This window comes from Seriola lalandi, unplaced genomic scaffold (assembly GCF_002814215.2).
Source record: "Seriola lalandi dorsalis isolate HSWRI2012SDOR001 ecotype SW California unplaced genomic scaffold, Sedor1 jcf7180002054353, whole genome shotgun sequence".
Taxonomy (NCBI): Eukaryota; Metazoa; Chordata; class Actinopteri; order Carangiformes; family Carangidae; genus Seriola; species Seriola lalandi.
The window spans coordinates 1,293,062-1,315,473 of record NW_019524906.1 but is presented as its reverse complement, the minus strand read 5'-3'; the positions used below and the strand labels follow the sequence as shown (position 1 = coordinate 1,315,473).

General features: G+C 39.9%; 2 protein-coding genes across 3 annotated transcripts in view; one reads left to right on the top strand and one right to left on the bottom strand.

Annotated features, from left to right (window-relative positions):
- nfil3-4 (nuclear factor, interleukin 3 regulated, member 4) lies at window positions 1-10,331 on the top strand. Of its 2 annotated transcripts, none has more exons than XM_087174451.1 (3): window positions 1-137; window positions 5,773-5,889; window positions 5,997-10,331. In XM_087174451.1, the coding sequence occupies exon 3, from the start codon at window positions 6,028-6,030 to the stop codon at window positions 6,775-6,777; it is 750 nt and encodes a 249-aa protein (XP_087030577.1). In that variant the 5' UTR covers window positions 1-137; window positions 5,773-5,889; window positions 5,997-6,027; the 3' UTR covers window positions 6,778-10,331. The 2 variants fall into 2 exon arrangements, with proteins under 2 accessions (XP_087030577.1, XP_087030576.1); XM_087174450.1 differs by lacking the exon at window positions 1-137 and adding an exon at window positions 435-715.
- Window positions 10,332-13,259: 2,928 nt separating this feature from the next.
- lingo3a (leucine rich repeat and Ig domain containing 3a) overlaps window positions 13,260-22,412 on the bottom strand; it is a 33,300-nt gene continuing 24,147 nt past the window's right edge. Inside the window, exon 2 of the mRNA XM_023408102.2 lies at window positions 13,260-18,121. Within this exon, the coding sequence (XP_023263870.1) occupies window positions 16,228-18,060 (1,833 nt within the window). The 5' untranslated portion in view covers window positions 18,061-18,121 and the 3' untranslated portion in view covers window positions 13,260-16,227. The remainder of the gene's footprint in view (window positions 18,122-22,412) is intronic.

Below are 22,412 nucleotides of genomic sequence, written 5' to 3'. Positions count from 1 at the left end.
TCTGTTGTGCTTTACTGCAAATATCTGAAGGCCACAGAACTCTTATGTTGTGTCTTAGTCTCTTGTACTACTACTGATTCTATGGCTAATGCTACTACTTGTGCTACGTCCAAGTTTTTTCAGGGAAGAGCCATCAGGTAAGTGCCTGAAATGTAAAATGTCTGTTCGGATGAAAGTTTAATTGAATACTACACACCACACATAATGATCTGGCCACAGTACAGCAAATACAATAACATAGAGCATGGATTTACTCAAATGATGAATTAAAGTAGCACCATTACAGAATTTTCTCATAGAGTTTTTAATTTTTGACTCATTTAAGAATACAACACAACATATGTCAGTTTGTATCTGACAGCAGCATCGTAAAGGGGAGACCCCTGTGTGGGCAAGCCACTTACACCACAACACTATCAAGATGAATGGGGGCAGGCAGACACCTCTCATGTGACAACAAAGGTGGACAGTCAGAGTTAAAGACAGGAAAACAACACCTTAAGAGTGAGAGAAAGCTAAGAAATCAAGAGGTAAGAAGGCAGGGCTGAAAGCAACATGTTATGAGCCCCCGTCTGCTGATGATCGCATTACACAGTCTCACAGCAGAGCTCAGTGATCCAAGTTGTATATTAGTCGTGGGCGAGAGCAAGATATCTGTGAATTAGGTCGCTGGCACCTCGGCAGCAGTGGACATTCTGCAGACAACAGTTAAAAGGTAAGGCCTCATGCTTATTTTAACACGTAAAGTGGTTTGAACCATTATGTAACAGCAGGTAGATTCATTGAAGAAAATGGTTGAGGTGTTAGTGACCAAAGGAGTGATGGTTTATACAAATGTGCAACTATTGTGATGTGCTACGAAACAGACGGCCAGTTAACTTTTGAAAAAAAAATGTTGAAATGATTTGTTGCCAAAAATTCATACATTACCTGAAAATGTTACTCAGTTATCTGGCAAGAACTGTTTGAGGAAGAGGAAGTGTTACTACCTTGTAAATATAATATAAGATTACTTATGAGGACAGATTTGTACATGGTGTGTTCCTACAATATGATACGTTTTACAATAACGTATTGATCATTTGTCATCAATTTCATAAATAATCTCATAGTTATATTCAGGTTGTTATCTGGCGAAAGAGACATTTTACTGAAGTTGTAAAGATACGCAAAGTCAGTTAGGACGACATCTTGGTACAGCGTGACTCTAATGGTCTTTAACCCGTGATTGTTTTGAATTACACTGTTTACATTAGATTGCTTTGAGACATAATCTCAGATTATCTAAACCCTATGGAAATTACTGCATATCCTAATAATCCAAAAAGAAATCCATGACTGTATATTTTCTGTGGCCCAAACACAAACATTTGCTTCATTTTAAGTAAGTGACCAAAAAAGCAGAAACACATCTATGTTATAATGTAATCTAGAACAGTAGTGTAGTAAATCCTTTAAAAAGCTGCCTGGTGGCTGGTTTGGTTTTTGTTGACATTGTTGTGTCAGTGATGTGTTTATTTTAACATTTCAGAATCTTTGAGGTTGTGGCTGCTGGTGGCGTCTCAGATTAATTTGTACTTTAAGGTCTTTCTAAAAATTCTATCCTACATATATGTGAGATAGACGAAATTTTATAAACACCTTTCAGAATATAAATGTTGAATACAACACTTAAATCCTTAATAAATATACTAAAACAGTAGTCCCCAACCTTCAGGCCATGGACTGGTACTGGGTTGCAACATATTTGCTACCAGGCTGTACGGAAAGGATGGATTACTCATTTGTTTTTATTTTTTTAATCTGTGAAAAACAACAATTGAAAACCAGTCTGTGAGAAATGTGTCTTTCTGAAATTGGCCCAAGGTGCAAAAAAGGTTAGGGACCGCTGTACTGAAACCTAAAGCACTGCTGAACATTTTAATAGCAACGTATTACCTTGCTAATGCATTGGACAGCTGTTTCTATTCTTTTGGTCATTCAGTGTGAATTATCAATGAGAAACATAGTGTTCTGCATCATATATTTGGGTCTTGATTGCACAATACTTATGAAGTAGCCGCATGGGTTCAAACTAACGGTAACATACGTTTTTGTTCTTTGTTCTGTGACAGCTAGTATTATTTTACTTTTTAAGGAGTTCAGCCGTCTTGAAATTCCACAACCCATCATAGATAAGTTAATATCAAGCTTTAAGTGCATCACATCACATCACATCTGGATGTACAAATCCAGAGGTTTCCTAAGTATAAGTATAAATCTTAAATAGAAGATATTTTTCATTTATCCATTTTTTTCCATTACACCACATCATTGATGGCTTAGTACCATGCTCTAACTGTATACAGTTAGAATATTATATTTGTTTTCTCTTGTGACAGTGCCGTACATACTTTTATAGGATGGCGCTATGAGTTATTAGCACTGCCCTTCAAGGAATGTATGCATTAACAGACAATTCAAGCCGAGAACTGTGCCAAAGTCTTTATTCCCCCAAGAGGGCATAAATTCACTCTAATGTCCCTGATGGCAGTTTAGAAAAGAAATGAACATAGTACATTGAGGTATGGACTGACCCTGGGTAGTTATTTTTACAGTGGCTGGCAGAGTACACAGCAAGACAACAGCAGATGGTAGAGTATGAGAAAACGGATAGACACCAAAAGAAGAAGTTCCTTACTAAAAAGCAGGCTGGCTATAATTAGTCAATAAGAAACAGGTGCAAATGTGCAGCAGAGTAGTGAGCGGGCTCGGCCTCAAGAGAGATTTCACTCAGGAACCCTCTCTCTTTTTTTATTTTCTCTCTCTGTGTCTCCCTATATGATTGTTGTTCTCTGTCTTCCTGCTGTTGCTTTTTTGAGTATACAACGCTTAGTCTTTGCAACACACACCAGTATGCAGGTGTGCATCCTTTCACACAAATACGTATGGGTTTAGGGTCTACATTCTCACTGGGCACAGGCTTGAATATTTTTAGCCTCATGTACGTTCTTGTCACCACATACTGGGTGCATGGCCTCTTTGAAACTTTTGTTTTGAAGCTTTAGGCTCATTCTGGCTGGCACAAAATATGTATGCTGAGAAGTGTGAATGACAAAAATAAAAATGAGTACTCACAGCTAAACAGGAGGACAATGGACTACAAAGTTATGGGTTGTGCTTAAGAGAATGCTTAAGTTCCTCATGTGTGAGATCCTGAGTGAAAGTTTATTCTGCATCGCATTGCAATGTTTGCAAGCTTTGTATAATGCCTGATTAGAAATTAACTTATCAGCTATGGTGCTGCCTGCGAGACATAGGGTGTGAGGGAAACATCAGTGAGTTAAAATACACAAGTGTGAGCTCAATTTGTGTCTTTCTGCGTATGATCGCACATTCAGGGGGCTGCTGTGGTTTCAACACAATCTTCATCCTTCTTGCACAGCTTCCCATGAAACCACCCACAAACCCACGCGAGTGAAAGAAAATTTATCAAAAGCTGCCAGCATTCCTCTCAGTCTGGTTATTCAAAGTATATTCCCGATTGATTTTACCTTCAGCCTTATGCAGTGAAATTGACAAACCCTCACCAGCTGCCTTTTTGGTGCCCAGAATGTAGAAGAATGAAGTGAAGCAAGTAGATTAAAGAGATGGAGAAGAGGAAGTGGTGACTGGGTGGACATTTTGATCAAAGAGAAGGGTGGGGGGAGATAAAGTGAGAAACTCTAACTCAACTTTACAATGGGCCACTTTTTTAAAATCTGAACTGAATCCATCCCGATAGTGAAAAGCTGTCTATATGATTTCTATATGGCAAGCTCAAGTGACCACATCCCTGCTAAACTGAAACAACTTTGTGCCTTCTGCAAAAATGCAGTTAAGGAATACTACAAAATACTTTTGCAAGCTTTTTGCAAAGACAATAACAGAGAGGTCCCTGCATTATTTTAAGATGAGTTGAGTTCAAGTTCATTTGTATAGCAGAATGTCACACAAACATAATTCTAGTGACAACAGCAAAACTCCACACTAATCTGTAAGATTATCTGTACAAAACTCCCCAAAGTGAGCTGTCAATGATCCGTGAAGCAGATCAGTGCAGTAGCTATACGATTGCTGCTACGGGAACTCATTGTTTTAAATAACAATATACTGAACAATAGCACACTGATTCTCAAAAACATTAGTCCACATTCATCTTTGTCTACTTAATGTTTCCCGTCACAATTTCTGATGTGGTCTAGACAGGTAGGAGGTGAGGTTTGGTCAGGAAGGGGGGCTTGAATGCTGGAGGTGCAAGTTAAATGCAACTGAGTTCACTGTACACTTCTCTTTTGTCTCTTTCCCGAAGACTGAATAATATGATCAGTAATACTGTTCATTACCACAACACAGAAATTCCCAAAAGTACTGAATCATAAAATGTATCTGAATACTACTTCACAGTTCATCATTTTAATCCCTGTGTAATATCACTATAATATTTCTATCATATATCTGTTTGGACATAGAACTCTGGGATGATTTAATAACTTACAATGAGTTGAAAACGCGATACTACTTAAAATACTACAAACTAGCTTGTAATTTCTACTATCATTTCAAAATACTCATAGTAACTTATAACTTTGCACCTATATTTACACCTGGCATACCCAACATTGTCATAGTATAACTCATAGCTTACAATAACATACATTCTTTTGTAGCAATTGAACACTGATTTATGATATTTTTCAACTATGATATCTGTATAATGTTATATCACAGAGACTATGCTTCTGTGCATGCTGTCCAGAGTCTCTCCAGATAAAGAGGAAGAGATCTGTCTGCCAGTCAAAGTTACAGAGGATGAACAGAATAGGAATATTTATGAAACCACACCCAGTGTTACAGGCCTTTATGACAAGTTTTCCACCGAGAAACAAGAGGCCATGTAAGGCAATAATCCATGCAGTACTCCACTAAAATGCAACGTCAGTGCAACATCAGTACCGAGGAGAGTCTGAATTCATCAAGAAGAAAAGATTTTACTCTGCAGCGACAAAAACTAATATCTGTCAACTATACCACTGTCCACATTTGACGACAGCTTGAAAATCATCAGCATACCTACTGACAGTCAATCCTGTAACAGAACAGTCTTGCGGCCACAAATCCACAACACTGTTACGCACACACAAAAACCTAGCTCTATGTGTTTGTCATTGGTGGCTCGTCCTACTCAAAAAAACAAACTTCTTGTACTAACAAACCTGGAAATGACAAGCTTCTCTACCTTAACACATCTGTGCACCAGATGTTTGTTTTCGTTCCATTTCTGCAGTAGTTTAGCCTTTGTACTAAGACTGTAGCATAGTGGAACCAACTATCCATAATAAGAAAAATTCAAAACAGGACACAAGTCTATGTTAAATATTTTCTGTAACTTTCTAACAAGTCCACCAAAACAGGTCAACAGGCGCTTCAAGGGTTACCAGACAGGAACACTACAACACCAAAAAAACAGAGGTACAGGAAAACAGAAGACTTCAGTTATATGTTCTGCTTGCACATTACAGTAGTGAGCGTTTTAAAAAGAATAAAATGAGATCTTATGGGCTTCTTACTTGGGGAACTTGGTGAGTGCATGGCTGGGGTCGGCCCCCCTCCCTGCCCCCCACAACAACCCTATTACATTTTACAATCACATTCAACACCAACTCAGTTGTTGTAGGTTTGCTGTTCTCATGATGAATAAACTTCTCAATGTGAAAATGATCTATTGTTGACTCTCCTAATTTTTCCCCATAGGTGACAGCTGTGAGATATGAATAACTAGAGACAAACAGGCACTAGTCCCACAAACTACAATCATCCGAAATATTACCGTGCTTCTAGCAAAGACAAACCAACCCACAGTAAGACAAGGTAAAACACAAATCAGATTAGGTTAACATTACACAAGAAGGAAGTACCTGTATTACTCAGCCTCTAAGACAAGAACAAAAACATTCCTCTGTTCCTCTTGATTTCAGGTCTCTGTTGGTTGTTACTTTTTCATCTACCATGGAGTCCCTGTCGTCTTTTGACGGTGGCCATGTTTTACAAGTGGACAGTGAACCGGTATGTAAGGGACACCGTCGCAAGAGGGAGTTCATACCTGAAGAGAAGAAGGATGCCCTATACTGGGAGAAACGTCGCAAGAACAACGAGGCAGCCAAGCGGTCACGGGAGAAGAGAAGGATGAATGACTATGTGCTGGAGACTCATTTCATAGCCCTGAAAGAAGAAAATGCCAGGCTTAGTGCTGAATTAATGGCCATGAAGCTCCACTTTGGGCTGGTTCACCCTGCAGCATACACTGCCCACCAGAGCAACCAACTGAATCACCATGTTCACAGCGGCACCCTGTCACCCATGCCTGCCACCAGCACCCACCCCCAGTTCCTGCAGAGGGACTACTACTGGCATGGTAGAGACTCTACTGTTATGCCAAGCCACCAACCCTCTCAGCCTCTTTTCATTCCTGCATATGCCCTCCATACCATGAGAGGTTACCCATACTTAAACACATCTGGTGGTGCCAACTCTGGCCTTGTCACTCCCCTTGCTCTCCCTCGAAATCTCCTGCCGACCCACGAACCCCGACCTGGAGCTTCTCTACTGAAGCCCATTCCTACAAGAGCCGCTTCAGATGAGGAGGAAGAGCAGCAGGTCCCAGGGGTGCTGTCCCTGACGTGCTCTGCTCCGCCTCGCAAAATCAACAGGAAAGGAGAAAGGGTCTACTTCCCACCAAGACAATGCACATCCAACTGACTGTCAAATATAAAGGGGTGTATCTACTGTAAGGCTGTTGGATTGATTGAGTGAAAAATAAATAGCTCATTTCTCTTTACATCCCGTTAAAAATTCCTGCTTACACCGTAACTTTAAGAGCTCTATTATTGTAGAGTAATGGCACATGGTGCGTGTTGCGCTTAAAAAGTACGACGTAAGTGCATAAAGTTTTTAAACCACCACACTCTCCGCTTTTCATATCACAGCACACATTGACAGTTCTATGTTGAATGTTCATTCACTCTACAGCCCCTTGAAGAACATATTGCCCCCCACACACCAGAAAAGTTAGTGTTTGAATAAAATCCATTCATGTACAAGTGCACAGCATGCCATGCTGCGTCAGAAAAAAAAAAAAAAAAAATATATATATATATACAGCTCTAAAGCTAATTGAGCTCCTTTCTGCGTGATGTCAAAGTCAAGCAGATGTTCAGATGTGGGTTATGAATAAGTAGTCACTCATCTTGATCGGAGCTACCTACTCTCCGGTCAGAGGACTGCTAATTATTCAACCACAACATCATGTTTTTTTTTTCTTTTACATGCATGAATGTTGATGAGAAATGTGGCAGAACTAGTTGTGTGTCAAATGTCAGTTTGTATTTTGTCGATGAATAAGCATTACTTGATGCTAATGTATATCTGTTAACCATCAATTGTAATCTCAACTAGATTAATGTAGAATCAATTATATCTCACCACCTTTTTTTATACGGCGAAATGCAGCTGAAAACATGCGTTACTCGAAATAAAAAGTTGTAAAAAGATAAACTTTTGGATATCATATGGTTTCATCTGGGACATGGCAAAGTTACTATAGGTTGCAACCTCCCTCCAAATGGAAACAGTGAAGTGTGATGTTGTATTTCTTTGGTTTTCCTGTGTGGGCAGGCAGACATCTTCCATCATGCTGTGGTCTGGACAGTCTATCTGAACCTGTCAATAATCTAAAAAGCTTTGGGTCGACATTCTGGTGAATATATTTTACATTAAAAAGAGATTAAAACAATTACGTTAAAGCATTGTGAACAAAGTTTTAAGTTATCCTAAGTATTTCCTCCATAACCCAGAAACTGATGGAAAATTCACCATATCATGTACTAACAGAGGAGGAGATAAAGGCTGTGTCCAAATACAGAGACCAAATCCTACAGTGCTGTGGCCTTGAGCAGATTGAAGGTTTGTGTACTTCAGTACTCAAAAAAATTAGACCGTCTGTCCAAAGAGAAAAGTAAAACTTTTGCATTAGGTTACAGAAACAGCAGCTTACTGCTCTCTTCTTCTAGCTGGCATCTGTTGTTTCTTTCCATGTATTTTCAAGTCAGCATTACCCCAGGCTGCTGCAGATTGTTGGCTGTTTGCCCAACAACCTCAAGGCAACATTGCTGCTGGCTAGGCAAATAGCCAGTCCTGCTGGCTGAAAGACAAACTCAAAGAAACAGTGACTGCCAACAGGAACAAGACAGCAGCTGACTACTGAGTAAGTGTTTTTGTAATATAACACTATTTGTTGTTTATGGACAGACATGCAATAACTTATCAGCTGCTGTGGCTAAGATTATTAAACAGGGCCAATAGAGCTGTTAAAAGCAGGTAGTTAAAAATGTCAATTTTATGACATATGGCACATTTGCTTATAAATAAGTAGTCTGTAAAACAAACAACAGAGCTCCATCTCCATAAGGCCCATAGCAATTTACACAATCTAAAAACTACTTAATTACTGACAATGGGAATACAGAGAGCCTGGCAGGTATTAGGGGAATCTTTTTAAATTATCTGTTCACAATAACCAGTTATTTGAGCCAGTAAATTATTACTCTGTGCCTAAGAAATATTATACTGTACCCTTATATTGTCCTTAAGAATCCTCCTCACACAGTTTTTAGTGTAATGACAATGAATTTGCCTTGTTTTGCAGGGTTACAGAAAACATTGAGTACTTCACACTACAGCCAGCATGCTAACATTGGAGCAGGTGACCTGGCTAAAGCAGTGTGGGGAAACATTGTGCTGTTTCAGTTATTTTATGGCACAGTGTGATATACTTACGAACAAGAAGTGGCCGCCATGGTGCTTCTTTGGTGCTTTTCTATGTAATTAAGAAAAACAAAACAGCTTACCAAACTGACTAATGTTAACTTACAGGGAGGACACACTCGAGCACAACCTTCCAACATATGGTTCCGCCATCTTTGTCACACGTACACTTTACCGGTCGGGCGTAGCGCGTGGGAGATCACCTTCGCTTCCGTCATGCCCCAAGCAACCAGTAGGAGTCGCTAGTGCGGCGAGGCGAGCAGGAGGCTCCGCCCTGCAGCCCAACTCGAGCCCGACGCTTGTCGCTCATCTTCCCGTCTGTGTCTTGCAGATTAATCCACACGTGGTTGTTAAAATGAACATCTTACTTGAAAGTAAACTGTGTTATCATATTCTCGTTTACAGTAGGCCTATAAAGGCACCTAGCATGCAAAAACGGTTGTGTAACCGCAGGAGCCTGCTGTGTAAAATCAATCTTACATAGGCCAGGGAGGTCATGTTCTCCCCCTTTCTGTTTATCCGTCAACAGGATTATTACGCAAAAAAAAAAAAAGAAAAGAAAAAATTGCCAATTTGCCGATTTGCACAGAACTTGATGGAGGGATGGGGCATGGGCCAGAGTAGTACCCATAAAATTTTAGAGCAAACCAGGGTCATTAACTGTGAATTAGATTTTTTTTTTCTGTGAAGTCTGGTTTATGTTGTAGGACTTTCTTTTCTGTTTTTTTTTTTTTGTCTCAGTAGTTTTGGTCAGCTGGTTGATAAATAGTATTTTCCAAACCACATATGCACCAATAATGTCATTCTGTGAGTAATGTAGCATGAAGGTTGTCCCCTGCTGTGCCTTTCTGCTGAATAGTGCTAACTTGCTAAAATAAGATCTTTATGTAGTGAGTGTGTGTAAAATGCTTAATCTGTTTGGATATAATTGTAATCATTGGAATTTTCCCACTGTAACGTTGGTAATTTTCTGTATATGTCTTAATGGTGTTTCAAACCTTTCTGTGGCCGCCTGGTTCTGTAAGCTTCATTATAATAATAATACAATATTAGTCACAGACTTTACATAGTGTATTACCCTGTTTTCATAGGCAAACTAAACCGAGACACCATTTATTAGTCACCACAACTTGTCTTGTTTTGCTTTTGTTTGTAATAAAATCACCAAAATGGGACTCTTTAACTCAAAGTTTATTTATACCCAGCACTTTATCAAATGCAAGACAATTGAGCTCATACAGACTCCCTAAGGGCAACATTGTCTTAGAGCATGGTATTAAGCCAGTGTTAGCCTATTTAAACATACTCATCCCTACTCTCAATCTTGTGTTGACTGATCTTTGGTGTCATGCAGCTGATATCAGAGTTTATAGGCTACGGCAGGTTTTTAATCTATTTTCAACCAAAAATACAGAAATCTTGATCATGTTTTCAGTCTAATATGAAATTTGATTTTTTATTAAAAAAATAAATCTCTATAACTACATCTATCTCTAATACTATTTCTGCTCTATCATTGAATTTCTATAACTAATATAGAAGAATAACTAATATTTTAGGGCATATGTACAGCTTGATGGGTTTTGAAGGTCAAATGCAAGGTCTTGCATGTTGTGGTTTTGAAACAAGAAAATTAATCCAGTCTTGATGGTACATTATCATTTGTTCTCCAGCCAGACATCAATACAACACATTCACTACATCTGTCATTGGGCTTAGGCCCACATTTTGTTTTCAACATCTTTCACCCCTTTGCAACCACCCTATCAACAACAAGCTAATGTGGTATCTGACCGTGCATGTCACCAGTTACAACTCTGTGTTGAAACTAATTACCCACAGTTCTGAAACCAAAACTTAGCTTTGGTTAATTCATCTGGTGTGCAAATACGAATAATGTATGACACGACTTTCAAGTCATTTTGGGCTAGCTAACATAAGTCATAGTGAGATTTAGGTAAACCCAGAGCTCCCAATGTCATCAAGGTTTAGCTGAAAAGGTCTCATCACAGTTGAAGGATTTAAATAAATTATCAGCCAGTGTCATCAAAATGAGCAGGGACTGCCTTTTTACAGTATTGTTTATATACATTTCTTAACAAGTGACTGAAGAAAAACTTATTTTGGGAGATGTTTGTTTGCAGCTTACAAACTGATCTACAACCAGAATATATCATGATGAAAATAGGTGCAAAAATTCTTTGCAGATGAATTGTTTGTTCAGCAGCTGCTAACCACTACAGTCCCATTTAGACCACCACATTTCAACACCATGGTAACACAAAATGTGTGATTACTACACACACGCACACACACCTTATAGACAAACAAGCATCCACGCACATTGTGTTACATCATTTTAATTACCCATCAATGTTCCCACCATATATATGGAAATAGATTTGTTAAAGCAGAAGTTGGGTGTCAGTGTGTTAAAGTGCATTTCCTCTCAAACACAAACGATACTGGAGGGGAGGGTTTCACTGCTTTTACATTTTACCACTGCTTTTACATTTTACCACTGCAATTTAACAGAATTATTAAATAAGTAAAATCCAGGGCAGTCATATCTTGAAGGTTTATACTGTAATTTCTTTGGTGTTGGTGTTTAATGCTACATCTTAGGTTGATGACACATATTTCAGTTGTTCATCTGAAATGGCACAGTCAACTCCTAACAAGGGAGTAGGTGTATTACTGTCAAGTATAAACTAGACAAACTAAATCATTCACAGTGATTTCTAGGAAAAAGAGAGGTGTAATCAATTTCCAGTCAAATTAAATTTTCACCAGAGTTTTTCTAAAGGTCTAGCACGTGGTGTCCATTTCACTCTTCACAGGGCGGTAAAGTGTAAGAAGAGTGACAGTAATGTAGCCTAGATTACTGTATAACACTTTATACTAGAGTAACTTTGTATAAATGCAAAGCTATTTTTTTATATGCAACTTTCATGTTTTTGCAACTTGGTTTGATGAATGCATGTATATGTATATGTAGTGTATGTACAGTATATCATTAACTAAAGTGAATCTTAACAAGAACACTTTCTGCAGGAAAGTCTTGTTCATATAATCCACAAAATTTTCTCCAATCTTAAAAATATTTTAGACATTTTATAAGTAATAAAATAGAGCAGCTATTATAGTTTCTTACTGGCATACAGGGGGGGGGGGGGCACATTCAAGAAAAAACATGAATTAATGAGTGGAGAAACATAAATGCAGATGCTTCCATACAGATGTACTGCATCATGCAGTTAAGCAATTAACGCCTTGTCATTCCCTCAGACATGTATAAAACATGCAGAGCAGGCCCAGGTGAATTTTGCATCAGGATGTCAAGAAGGAAATGATCTAAGAAACAAGTTAAAACACAATGAGAGACCAAAAGTGCAAAAATCATGCACACTGGTCTACAGAGGTGTGGAAAAATGTGATGTAGTCAAATGAGTCATCTTTTACCATGTTTTTAACACGTGGGGGAGTGCAGCCATGACAAGTAGCAAGAGAACAGTGCAGGTGCAAATCCTTGACCCCCACAGTGAGGGCGTCGAGTGGTCTGGTTCAATATTTTCCTTCCACAGTCTCTTGATAGTCTTGTCTCTTGAGAGCGAAGGGTTCTCTGCAAATCAAAGTTAATCAGAGTGATTTATCCTTTGATGAAACATTTCTAGGTTGGCGGGAGTGGTGTCGCTGAATGGTTTGATGAGCATGATATGAATCATATGCTACAGCCGTCATAATTACAAAACACTTACAGTAATTTCTGGACCGACATATTAGACAGGGTTTGATGTTCATCTCCTCAGTGCAGTTCCTGGTCTGTTTCAAGGAGCACGGAAGCAGCTTTAGAGCAGGAATTCTTGACCCTTTTGTAAAATAGAAAATATTTTCAAGATCTAATGCACATGTTTTAAGACAAATAAAAATACTCTGCTTGGAATGATAATTTTTGTCTGCCGTATTTCTTTTTCCTCAGAAAAGTTCAATTACCTTGTTAGAAAATCTTAAAAAACTATGAATGTGCAAATATTGTCAATTTTTAAGATTATCTCGTATGTACACATTTGAACCTCAAACTTAATTGAGAGACACGGTGAGGTAACAAGCAACACACATTTTTGAGTGGAGAGGGGACTAAGAATTTAAAGACCAGATTTTGAAAAATTGAAATGTACTTGGGTGCTGACCATCTTCCTGTTGCCTGATCTACTTCCTCCTTGAGGTGTCCCTGAAGTGCATGCTCTTTATTTGTCTTTGACCTGAGCAGTAATCAGTCACAATATTACAGTATGAATTCACTTTCCCATTGAATAACATGGAGCTTAGTCTAGTTTTATAAGTTACACTGGTACAATGGTTAGACATCCAAGATGTAGAACGCCCTACAACAAACAAACAACACATTCCAGTGTGAATAATTTTATCTGCTCACAAAAGTTTATTTACTTTACCTTGTGTTTTGATGAATGCATAGAAAATGAACAACAACAACCCTCCTCCTACAGTATATGCAGTACCTATATCATTAAAGTGAATCGGGGCAAGAATGGTTTCATCTAACAGCATATCCTTGTGTGTGGTGCAGATAGCACATCCATCCATCTGATTTAATTGATGTTTTTTTTAATCAAAATATGACAAACTCCTGGAAGAACTTACCAAAATAAAATCCGCAACACAAAATCTCACAGTGACAGGGTCACAGGTGTAATTTAGAACATCTCAGACTGCCACCATAAGGGTCGAGAGACCAGATCACTGATATAAAAATGGGACAGGGGACAAGACATCATCATAGCAGGTACTATAGCATGCTTTATAAACAGTGTGCTTCATTTTTATAAAACAATACAATACAAAACAGTGTAGCACAATTTCCAGACACAACAGATTCCATAATTACACAATGAGTTCAGCAAAGGACGATGAGAAATACAATTGAATTGTTTACATGTTTAAATCACAGAGAGGAACCTTAACTGGTGTCAGATCAGTCCATGAACATATTCACAGTTCATTAATAATTTTGTTTGTTTAATTTGTTGTGCAGTATATGTGGGTGAACACTAAATGATGTAACATGGGATGACACAGTTTCTACTGTTTATGTGCTGCAGAAGAAGTAGTACAGGGGGAGGGTTTGCTCTGTGAGGAATGTCATATTATTCATTTACATAAATTCATTTTCACTTCCAATACTACTGGATCCAGATCAGCCCTGCATCAATTTCATAATTGCCTTTTTGCAAAATGGAATAAACTGTTTACTGTGAAGTCCAGAGCTTGAGGTCACAATGTAGAATTCAATAGCCAACAGAGGGCGGCAGAGTAACACTGGTAAAAGTGGAACAGTGGAAGCTAAACAGGAAGAGCTGATCTCTGAACTGTTGGTATTGGTTCTCAGAGCTAGACCCACAGATCAAGAGATGGGCAATACTTAAGGTTCAAATGGTACATGCAGTTCACCTGTTTTCTTGCTCTCTGAAGAGAAGATGGAAACTGGATTCAATGCCTCCAGTTTCTGGCTTTTAGATAGATAGTGTGGTATAGAAACTACCACATGTTGACATGAGTGCAAATTCATGTTAAAGAACAAAAAACACTGTATTACATTCTCAAATATAAACTGTATTCATTCATCAATTTATGAATAAACAGCTATGGTTTTTATGTGAGGGAATATAGAAACACCCTTTGTAAACACTTGATGACTTTTTGATCCCAAGTTAAACAATTACATCTTAATTCTGCACATTGAAACCACCTTCAGAACCACTTCTCCTTAAACTTTTACAATATGTTGCACACCTTTCTTAAGTGGCATATATTGTTAATAGCAAGCATCCAGCCCTTTGCTGTTACAATGTCAGTGTCTTCCTAGAATACCTAAATTCCCTCTCCTCTCTGGCTCAGTTTCATTATGACCTTTGTTCCAGTCTGCAAGGTCTGCATCGTATTAGCATTTTTCCCTATGTCTCTCAAACAGAACGAGGTCCCGATGAGAATCCACTTAACTCCTTGTCCCACTGGTCAGGCAAGCCTCCCCATTGTCGATTATGCAGCCAGAAATAGGCACGTGAACTAAAACCTGACATTAACGCCCTTCATGATTTGTTGTGTGAGCTCAGACATGTCTCTAACTGATTATATGATTTGTGAGATTGTAAAAGCTGGATATCACTATGTTGAAAAGGAGACTTTAACAGTAGAATTACAGCAGAACAGTAATATCTGATCACTCAACATTACTATAAACAACCACAAGGATGTCAATAATTACAAAATATATAATACATCTTATACAGTATCCTATCTATACAGTATGATCTATTCAACTGTGGGATAAATTCACCCCAACAAATGTTTAATTTACAAATAGTACACATTATTCAAAGTAAGAAGCCAACTCTGTGCATGCATTCATCTTTACACAGGCTTTTCAGATAAAGAGGGCAAGAGTCTTGTACAGTGTGTCTACTAAATCATAAACAACAATGGAAAACCTAACTATTAAGTGTGCATCTGCATGTACGGATTTGTCACCACATAACTGTGCATGGGTCCTTTAATTGTAGCTCAACATCTTTGACCAACTTATATCCAGTGAGAAGCGACTTCTCTCTGCCATGGCTTTGCATTGACAATGATAACATGGTGCTCTACGGTTAAATTGGCAGTGTTGCAGAGTGTAGACTCTTGGTATTTATTTCATAAGATATAAGAGTAAATTAATACTCTTGGTATTAATTTATTCTGTACAAACCCACCATCAGCAAAAAAGCCTTTATGTCATAACAGTGCTCTGAAATCCTGACTGTAGATGAGTCTAAATATGCAGTATATAGCTAGAACTATTCAAATACATATTGGCAAGTCCTTGGCATTCATTGAGCACCACCCTGTTATTATGTATTCATGAGTTTGGAAATAGAGAGCTTGAATCACCTCAAATGGGGGAGAGGCGAAGTCCTTTAAAGATGAGGAGGACAGAGATCCTCGTGGGGAAGAAAGATGGAGTTGGCAAGAGCTCTGTAGAGGTTAAAGACTGGTGGGACTCTGAGTGCTATTGTTGCTTGGTCTTTTAACAGTCTGTTCAGGATTTTGAGACATCTTTAAATATAATCCAGATCTCTTCTGCACAATAATGTGAACACACAATAAAGAGCAGCAGAAATACAGTACATCAAATCCATACAGATTGCCTTTTTTTTGTCGTGTTTCAATAACAAAACCTTAAAATGTCCTATAAATAACTGATTCTAATGTTTTGCGAGCACAGGCTCCCATTCCAGTGTTTTTATGTCCCTTTATGTCCTAGCTGGAGACTGCTTGTAAACAGTATGAGGGCTAGAATACTAATAAGAAAAAATAGACCAAAAATAATCAAATCATTTTCATGTTGAACTTGCGTGCCCCACCCTGTCCTCCACTGGCAGCAGGTCCATCCACTTTTCTGAAGGAATATTCCACTGAGAAATTGTTCTTGTGCTGCCCTCTCCCTCGACTCCACACAAACAGCAGGATGAAACAGAACAGGACTACACCCAGGAACATGATACAGCCCATAGCTGTGGATATGAGGATGGTCTTGAGGTCCAGAGTGAACTTCAAGAAGACTCTGGTATCATTTAGATTTGTGTCATTAAGGTCCCCAGCATAGTAAGTGCGGTTGGCCATAAGGGCTGCATCTAGTGGCAGCCCACTAACTGTGAGTGTGGCAAAATAGGTGTCATTTCCACCAGCGTTGCTGGCTATGCATATGTAAGTTCCACTATCCATTACCTGGGCGTACCGTATTTCTAGTGTGCCTTCTGGTAATACAGTTAGGCGTCCGCTGCTCTTTGTGGTGATACGACGGCGCTGGGGTGAGATCCAGAATATCACTGGTGTTGGTTCACCCTCTGCTCTGCAAATGAATGACACAACCTGTCCCTCACGGGCAGATATCTGCTGCAGTTTCCTGTTGCGGATTTTGGGCTTCTGGCAAGTAAAGTGGTCAAAGAGAGCTGAGTCAGAGAAAGCGTTAAGAGCCCGTCCTTGCACCTCAACAGGCATCATACACACTGGAGAAGCACCGTCAAAATTGAGGGTCTTCCTGCGCTGAAGGATCCACAGCAGGCGGCAGTCGCAGGCCAGAGGGTTTCCATCCAAACGCAGCGTCTCCAGAGTGTTGACGGATTGAAAGGCTCCCTCTTCCAGGGTCACCAGGCTGTTAGTGGAGAGGTTAAGAAGGTGGATTTGCCTCAGACCACCCATGGCGTATGGCTGCACTACTGCCAGGTTAGTGTTGACCAGATGCAGCTCCTTCAGCCTAACAAGGTCCCGCAGCGCCCAGGACTCCAACACAGAGATGGGGTTGTAGGAGAGGTTGAGGCTGGTGAGGTGAGCCAGACTGCGCAGGGCAGAGGTCGGCACAGAGGTGATGTTGGTGTGCGTGATAGACAGCCAAGACAAGTTAAGACCCTGCAGGCTGTGAGGGGAAATGTACTCCAAAAAGGGCCAGTGATCGATCTCGAGCCCCCTCAGGTTTCCCAGCTTCCGGAAGTTCTGGTCCTCTAAGGCGGAGATACTGAGGTAGCGGAGCCGCAGAGTCACCAGGTTATGCAGGTAAGACAAAGACTGGCTGGACACAGAAGTCAGGTTGCACCTCTCAATGGTCAGCTCCCTCAGCCCCACTAGACCCAGAAAGGCCTTGTTGGAGATATAAACCAGATCATTGTCTCCAACCTCAAGGTTTTTCAGACTTTTCAGGTCTTGGAAAGTAAAGTCCAAAAGAATCACAATTTTATTCCCACTGAGGTCCAGTGAAGTTAGGTTGGAGAGACGTGAGAAAGCCCCCATGGGGACCAGTTTTAACTGGTTACCCCTCAATGAAAGCGACTGCAGGTTCTGAAGACTAGAAAAAGCATTCGGTTCCAGGACACTAATCATGTTGTCACTCAGGTCCAGCTTTTCAAGACGTAGATACGGAAGCAGGTCACCGTGCTCTACCCAGCGAAGTTTATTCCCACTTAGATCCAGGATCTTGGTGTCCAGTGGGATGCCGTCTGGCAGGGCAGACAGGCGTTTACCGTAACAGGACACAGTCTTGAGCTTTGCAATGCACTCACAACGTTGGGGACATCCTTGGCTCTGGGTGGGTGACACCGTGATCATCAGTAGCAAGAGCAGGAAGGGCAGGAGCCAGCCTACATCCTGGCTCAGGCTCACCCCCATGACCCTCAATTCCACTGCTTCCTCCTGCTCCTGTCAGGGGTTGAATCACTGGGCCAGACACCTGAGAAGAGAGAAAGAACGAGAAGAGGAAAAGGAAAGGAGGAGGGCAAATAGAGGAGCAGAAAGAGTGAGAAAGAGAGACAAAGAGACAGACAGTGAGACAAATTAATTAAACTCAATTCCCCTTCAACAACAGCGATCAAAGACTCTAAATGAGTGGAATTACAATTACAAACCCTAATTGACCTGGCAGAGCAGCGAAATTAAAGCCAGAGCTCCAAGATAATCCTCAAAGGACTGGGTCTGTATTCAGTTGAACCACTTTGGTTTACAGTGATCGACTACGCATTGCATACACTCAAGTTCTAAAATCACGTATCAGTGTGCACAGAAAAAAAAACCCTAATAGCTATGAGTCAGTTTTATATCTGATGGCTGTTTTGCTCTCTAGCTATTACATGCATTGTAAATGAAAACAGAGAAACAGGGAAATTGAAAATCTACTGTATTCATAAGACCTCATGCGGGACATCTTAAAATGCATGAAAAAGGAAACACAATTGCAGATACTCAAATGCTCTTAACAGCAAACTGCACTGCAAAATGCACTCAAATGGCCCATTTGTATGGTGTGAGGAAACAGAAGACTGACAAATAGGAGGAAGAAAAATAACTGCATGTATACAAGCTAAATAAAATATGAAAGTGACACTGAACAATCCAATCAACAGGCACACAGCACAATATATCCAGCCACGAGTGTCTTTGAGTAAATGCCTGACGAGGTCAGTCACCATAGCAGAAGGCCACGACTCAGTGCATCACAATAACTCAGTCCATCACATCATCTACATAAGTCTCTGAGGCATGAGGCTTATCATGAGAAGAGCTTGCCTAGCCTGACCTGCCTATGGGTTTCATATGACACACACAGACATACACACACACACACACACACACACACACACACACACACACACACACACACACTTTTCCTCTCTCGTTCTACCACACTGCAGAATGTTTGCAGCACAGGGGTAATCCCTTTATAAACCTGTCATAAAATAGCAACTAGTGGTAATGGAAAGTAGCTCCGGAAAACATATTCCATAACATCATAATAATTTAATGGTGGGGCAGACAGTGTGTTAAAGCATGCCGAAAAGAGCATCACTGATATAATCATCCCTCACACATGGAGACACATTGGAAATCACAAATAACAGTAGACACTGACACTGTGGGTGTTAAAAAATGGAAAGGGTGCTGGTTGGTAATGTTTGAGAAAAGACCAGAAGCTCCAATATATCATGGCTGTGTTCGCTAATACTTCACTAAATTGTATTCAAACAGGCACACATGCACAACCCCTCAAAACAATAGGGGAGTCCAAATTCAGAGGGCATGTTGGCATGTGGAGGACTAACAGTGTTGAGGGGTTTTAAATTCCCACCTGCTACTGTTACAGATGACTTAATAACTCCTTTAAATGTCCATCACCTCTGCTCATGTTCCAATTTACAATTCACCCTGGTTCAGAGATGAGTGTTCCCATTAGCTGAATAAATTTAACTGTCTGAAAATGCCAGCAGAACTGTTGGATAACAGACAGGCTTAAAATGAGAAAAACATTGTTTTTCACTTTTAAACCAGTAAAATATGAATATTTCAGATTTTTTAGAACTCATTAGTAGTATAAAAAAAAAGACAGTGTAGCAGACGCTGCTAATGCCCATGCAGTTATCAGACACAGCGGCCTGACATTTAAATTTTGTGTCATTCATGGTGGTCTAACAAGACTCAGAAGACACTGAGGCAAATGTCTTTTCTGCACCCATGGCCAGTGCTTGGATCTTGGTTCAGGCTTTGTAACTGAAAAAACATAGCAGCTGTCCTGGATGAATTGTCAAATTTAACCTTAAATGTCACCAAAATAAACGGAACTCAAAAATAAATCTGCAGCAAGAACTTGGGGAAGAAAATTTACACACAAGGTTCAGGAGTTGAGAGTTGGAAAGTAATGTAGTTCACAGTTAAAATACAGAACTGCTCATCAATATCATAATCTACACCTCTTTACTTCACTCACTGGTCCAGCTTCTAGCAACTGGATTTAATGGATTTAAACTGGACTGGACTGTGTAGTGAATGGCTGCTTTGTACTGATTCCTTGACACTGAATACGAATGAGCTTTGCTGGATTCTTGATAAATTAGTAATTATTCCATAATATCTAATCAATATCATTCCATGAGAGGTTGATCTTTGCTGTGAATCTGATGTTACTTTAATCGACAGAGACATTTTGGCATGTAGGAAGATGATTGTGTCTAAACTAAAATAGCCAATAATTACAGTGTTAAATGGTACATGAAACTGTAAGTAATATATGGTTTTATCCTCTGCAACACTGTAATAAAATTGCATGCACCAGCAATCTAGGTGGTGTTGACACCCAAAAGTTGATAAGACATGTAATAACTGCAAGCACTACTTTTATTGAATAAAATCCAGGATTAGGAGGAGTTAGATAAAGAATAGACAAGAGGAGGATAAGTGAAGTGGCAGCAGTGTCTGCATGGTTTCAAGGACTTCAATGATCCACCTTGGCATGCATGTTGACTTTTGTCTAACCTGTAGTTGGTCTGACATTTCATTCACATCAGCATGACTTATAGGGCCGTGTAGCCTCCATTAAAAACATTAGCAACTCACCTGCCTCTATGAAATAGTTTTTTCTCCATAAACAGCAGGTGGACATTGACAGAAAAACAGCAGTAACCGCAAACTTCCTCCTCCAACCCCCAAACATTGCCCCCTCCCCACATTTAAAAATGTCTCAAATTTCCCTGTCAGTCACATGGCTAGTTTTCCAAACCCATATCTGGTAGCAGTCACTAATAAGCCCGGAGGCCCCAGTCAGCTAATGCACCACAGGTCAACAGCAGGTGGATAGAGCAGTGTACACAGCATGACCCCTCCCCACTGTGGGCACCGGGCAACTCCACACAGAGCTGCTGTCCAAGAGGCTACTGTTACCTGATAGTAAGCTGAGTCTGAGTGTCACATCTCTTTGATTACACAGCAGGAGTACAACATTGCTCTTCCCTGCTGACCTTCAGCTGAAGCATGTGACAGAGAGCAGCAGCAAGGAGAGGACTGATTGACATCCACTTTCACCCAGTCTTCGTATTTCATTTGCTCTTTTTTTCGTCAAAGATAAAATTCTTGAGCTTTTCAACTAATTTATCTAGTTTGCCACTTGGCTGGTGCTGTACAAGTTGTGAATAGTGAAACACTGCACTTCCAAAAGACGGTAAAACTGCAAATAATTGCAAAAGCTTAAAACCTAAACCAAACCTAAACAGCAGAAAAGTGAATGGTGGTGCAGTTTTAAGTAAGTTGCATGTAATAAAATGATTCAAATGCCTGTTTCATCGGATAAACATGATCTTACTAGCAGAGAATAATGTTCAGTAAAGTTCAGTTATGTTAAAAGTCATCCGTAAAGTCAGGGGACGTACACCAGACCAAACTACACCAGCTCTGTCTTGCAGACAGAATCAATATCCAGCTCTGATATAAACCGCAATGCTCGGCTCGGCTTCGAAAGGACAATACAGTAGGTGTCTCATGTTGTCATGGCAACACCTGCATCATCTGCCCCCCATCCACCTACTCCTGCTTCAAACTCTCTTCCCAGGCTGCTGTTTCCCATACCTGACTGAAACACACCTGTCCACTAGACGTCCTCAGCGAGTTTCCCGCCTATGCGCTGATCTCACCTGAATATCTCAACTGCTGCTCATTTGCTCTTCAGTAGATATCTAGGGTAGTATTTTCATGCACATCACAGATAGTTATCATATAGTTGTTATAGTGTTTGAGGTTCTCTCTCCTGCCTCATTCCTGTAGATGATTTCCTGCCTTTCTGTTGTTCTGACGTCTACCCGTCTTGTGTCTTCATTTAGTTCTTGTTGCCTGATAGCTGTGACACCAGACAGATGCGCTTCGTCTTTCACTGTCAAATGGATGAATTATATATGAAATCATTGTCAGTATATATTGTTCACGGATCCAATAGCATCAGATAAGAGTTCAGATTTCGTTATCTTACTATTTTTGTTGCCAGGCAACATTTACTCATCCAGTACTTTACTGGCCGAAGTCATGTCCTATTCTGGAAATGGCTCAATATTTATACATAAGGGGGTTGAATTGATTTGAAACATCTATTTTTTGTTTCTTTCAAGCTTTACATATGTGGTAGTCTCAGATGCCAACAGACTATAAAATTGTAATATGTAATGACAGAGGAAGGCCAAAGGGCTTAAAGAGACACTGCCAGCATC

What these genes read in the sequence shown, in the direction of transcription:
- nfil3-4 (XM_087174451.1), top strand. Translation starts at nt 6,028, where the DNA reads ATGGAGTCCCTGTCGTCTTTTGACGGTGGCCATGTTTTACAAGTGGAC.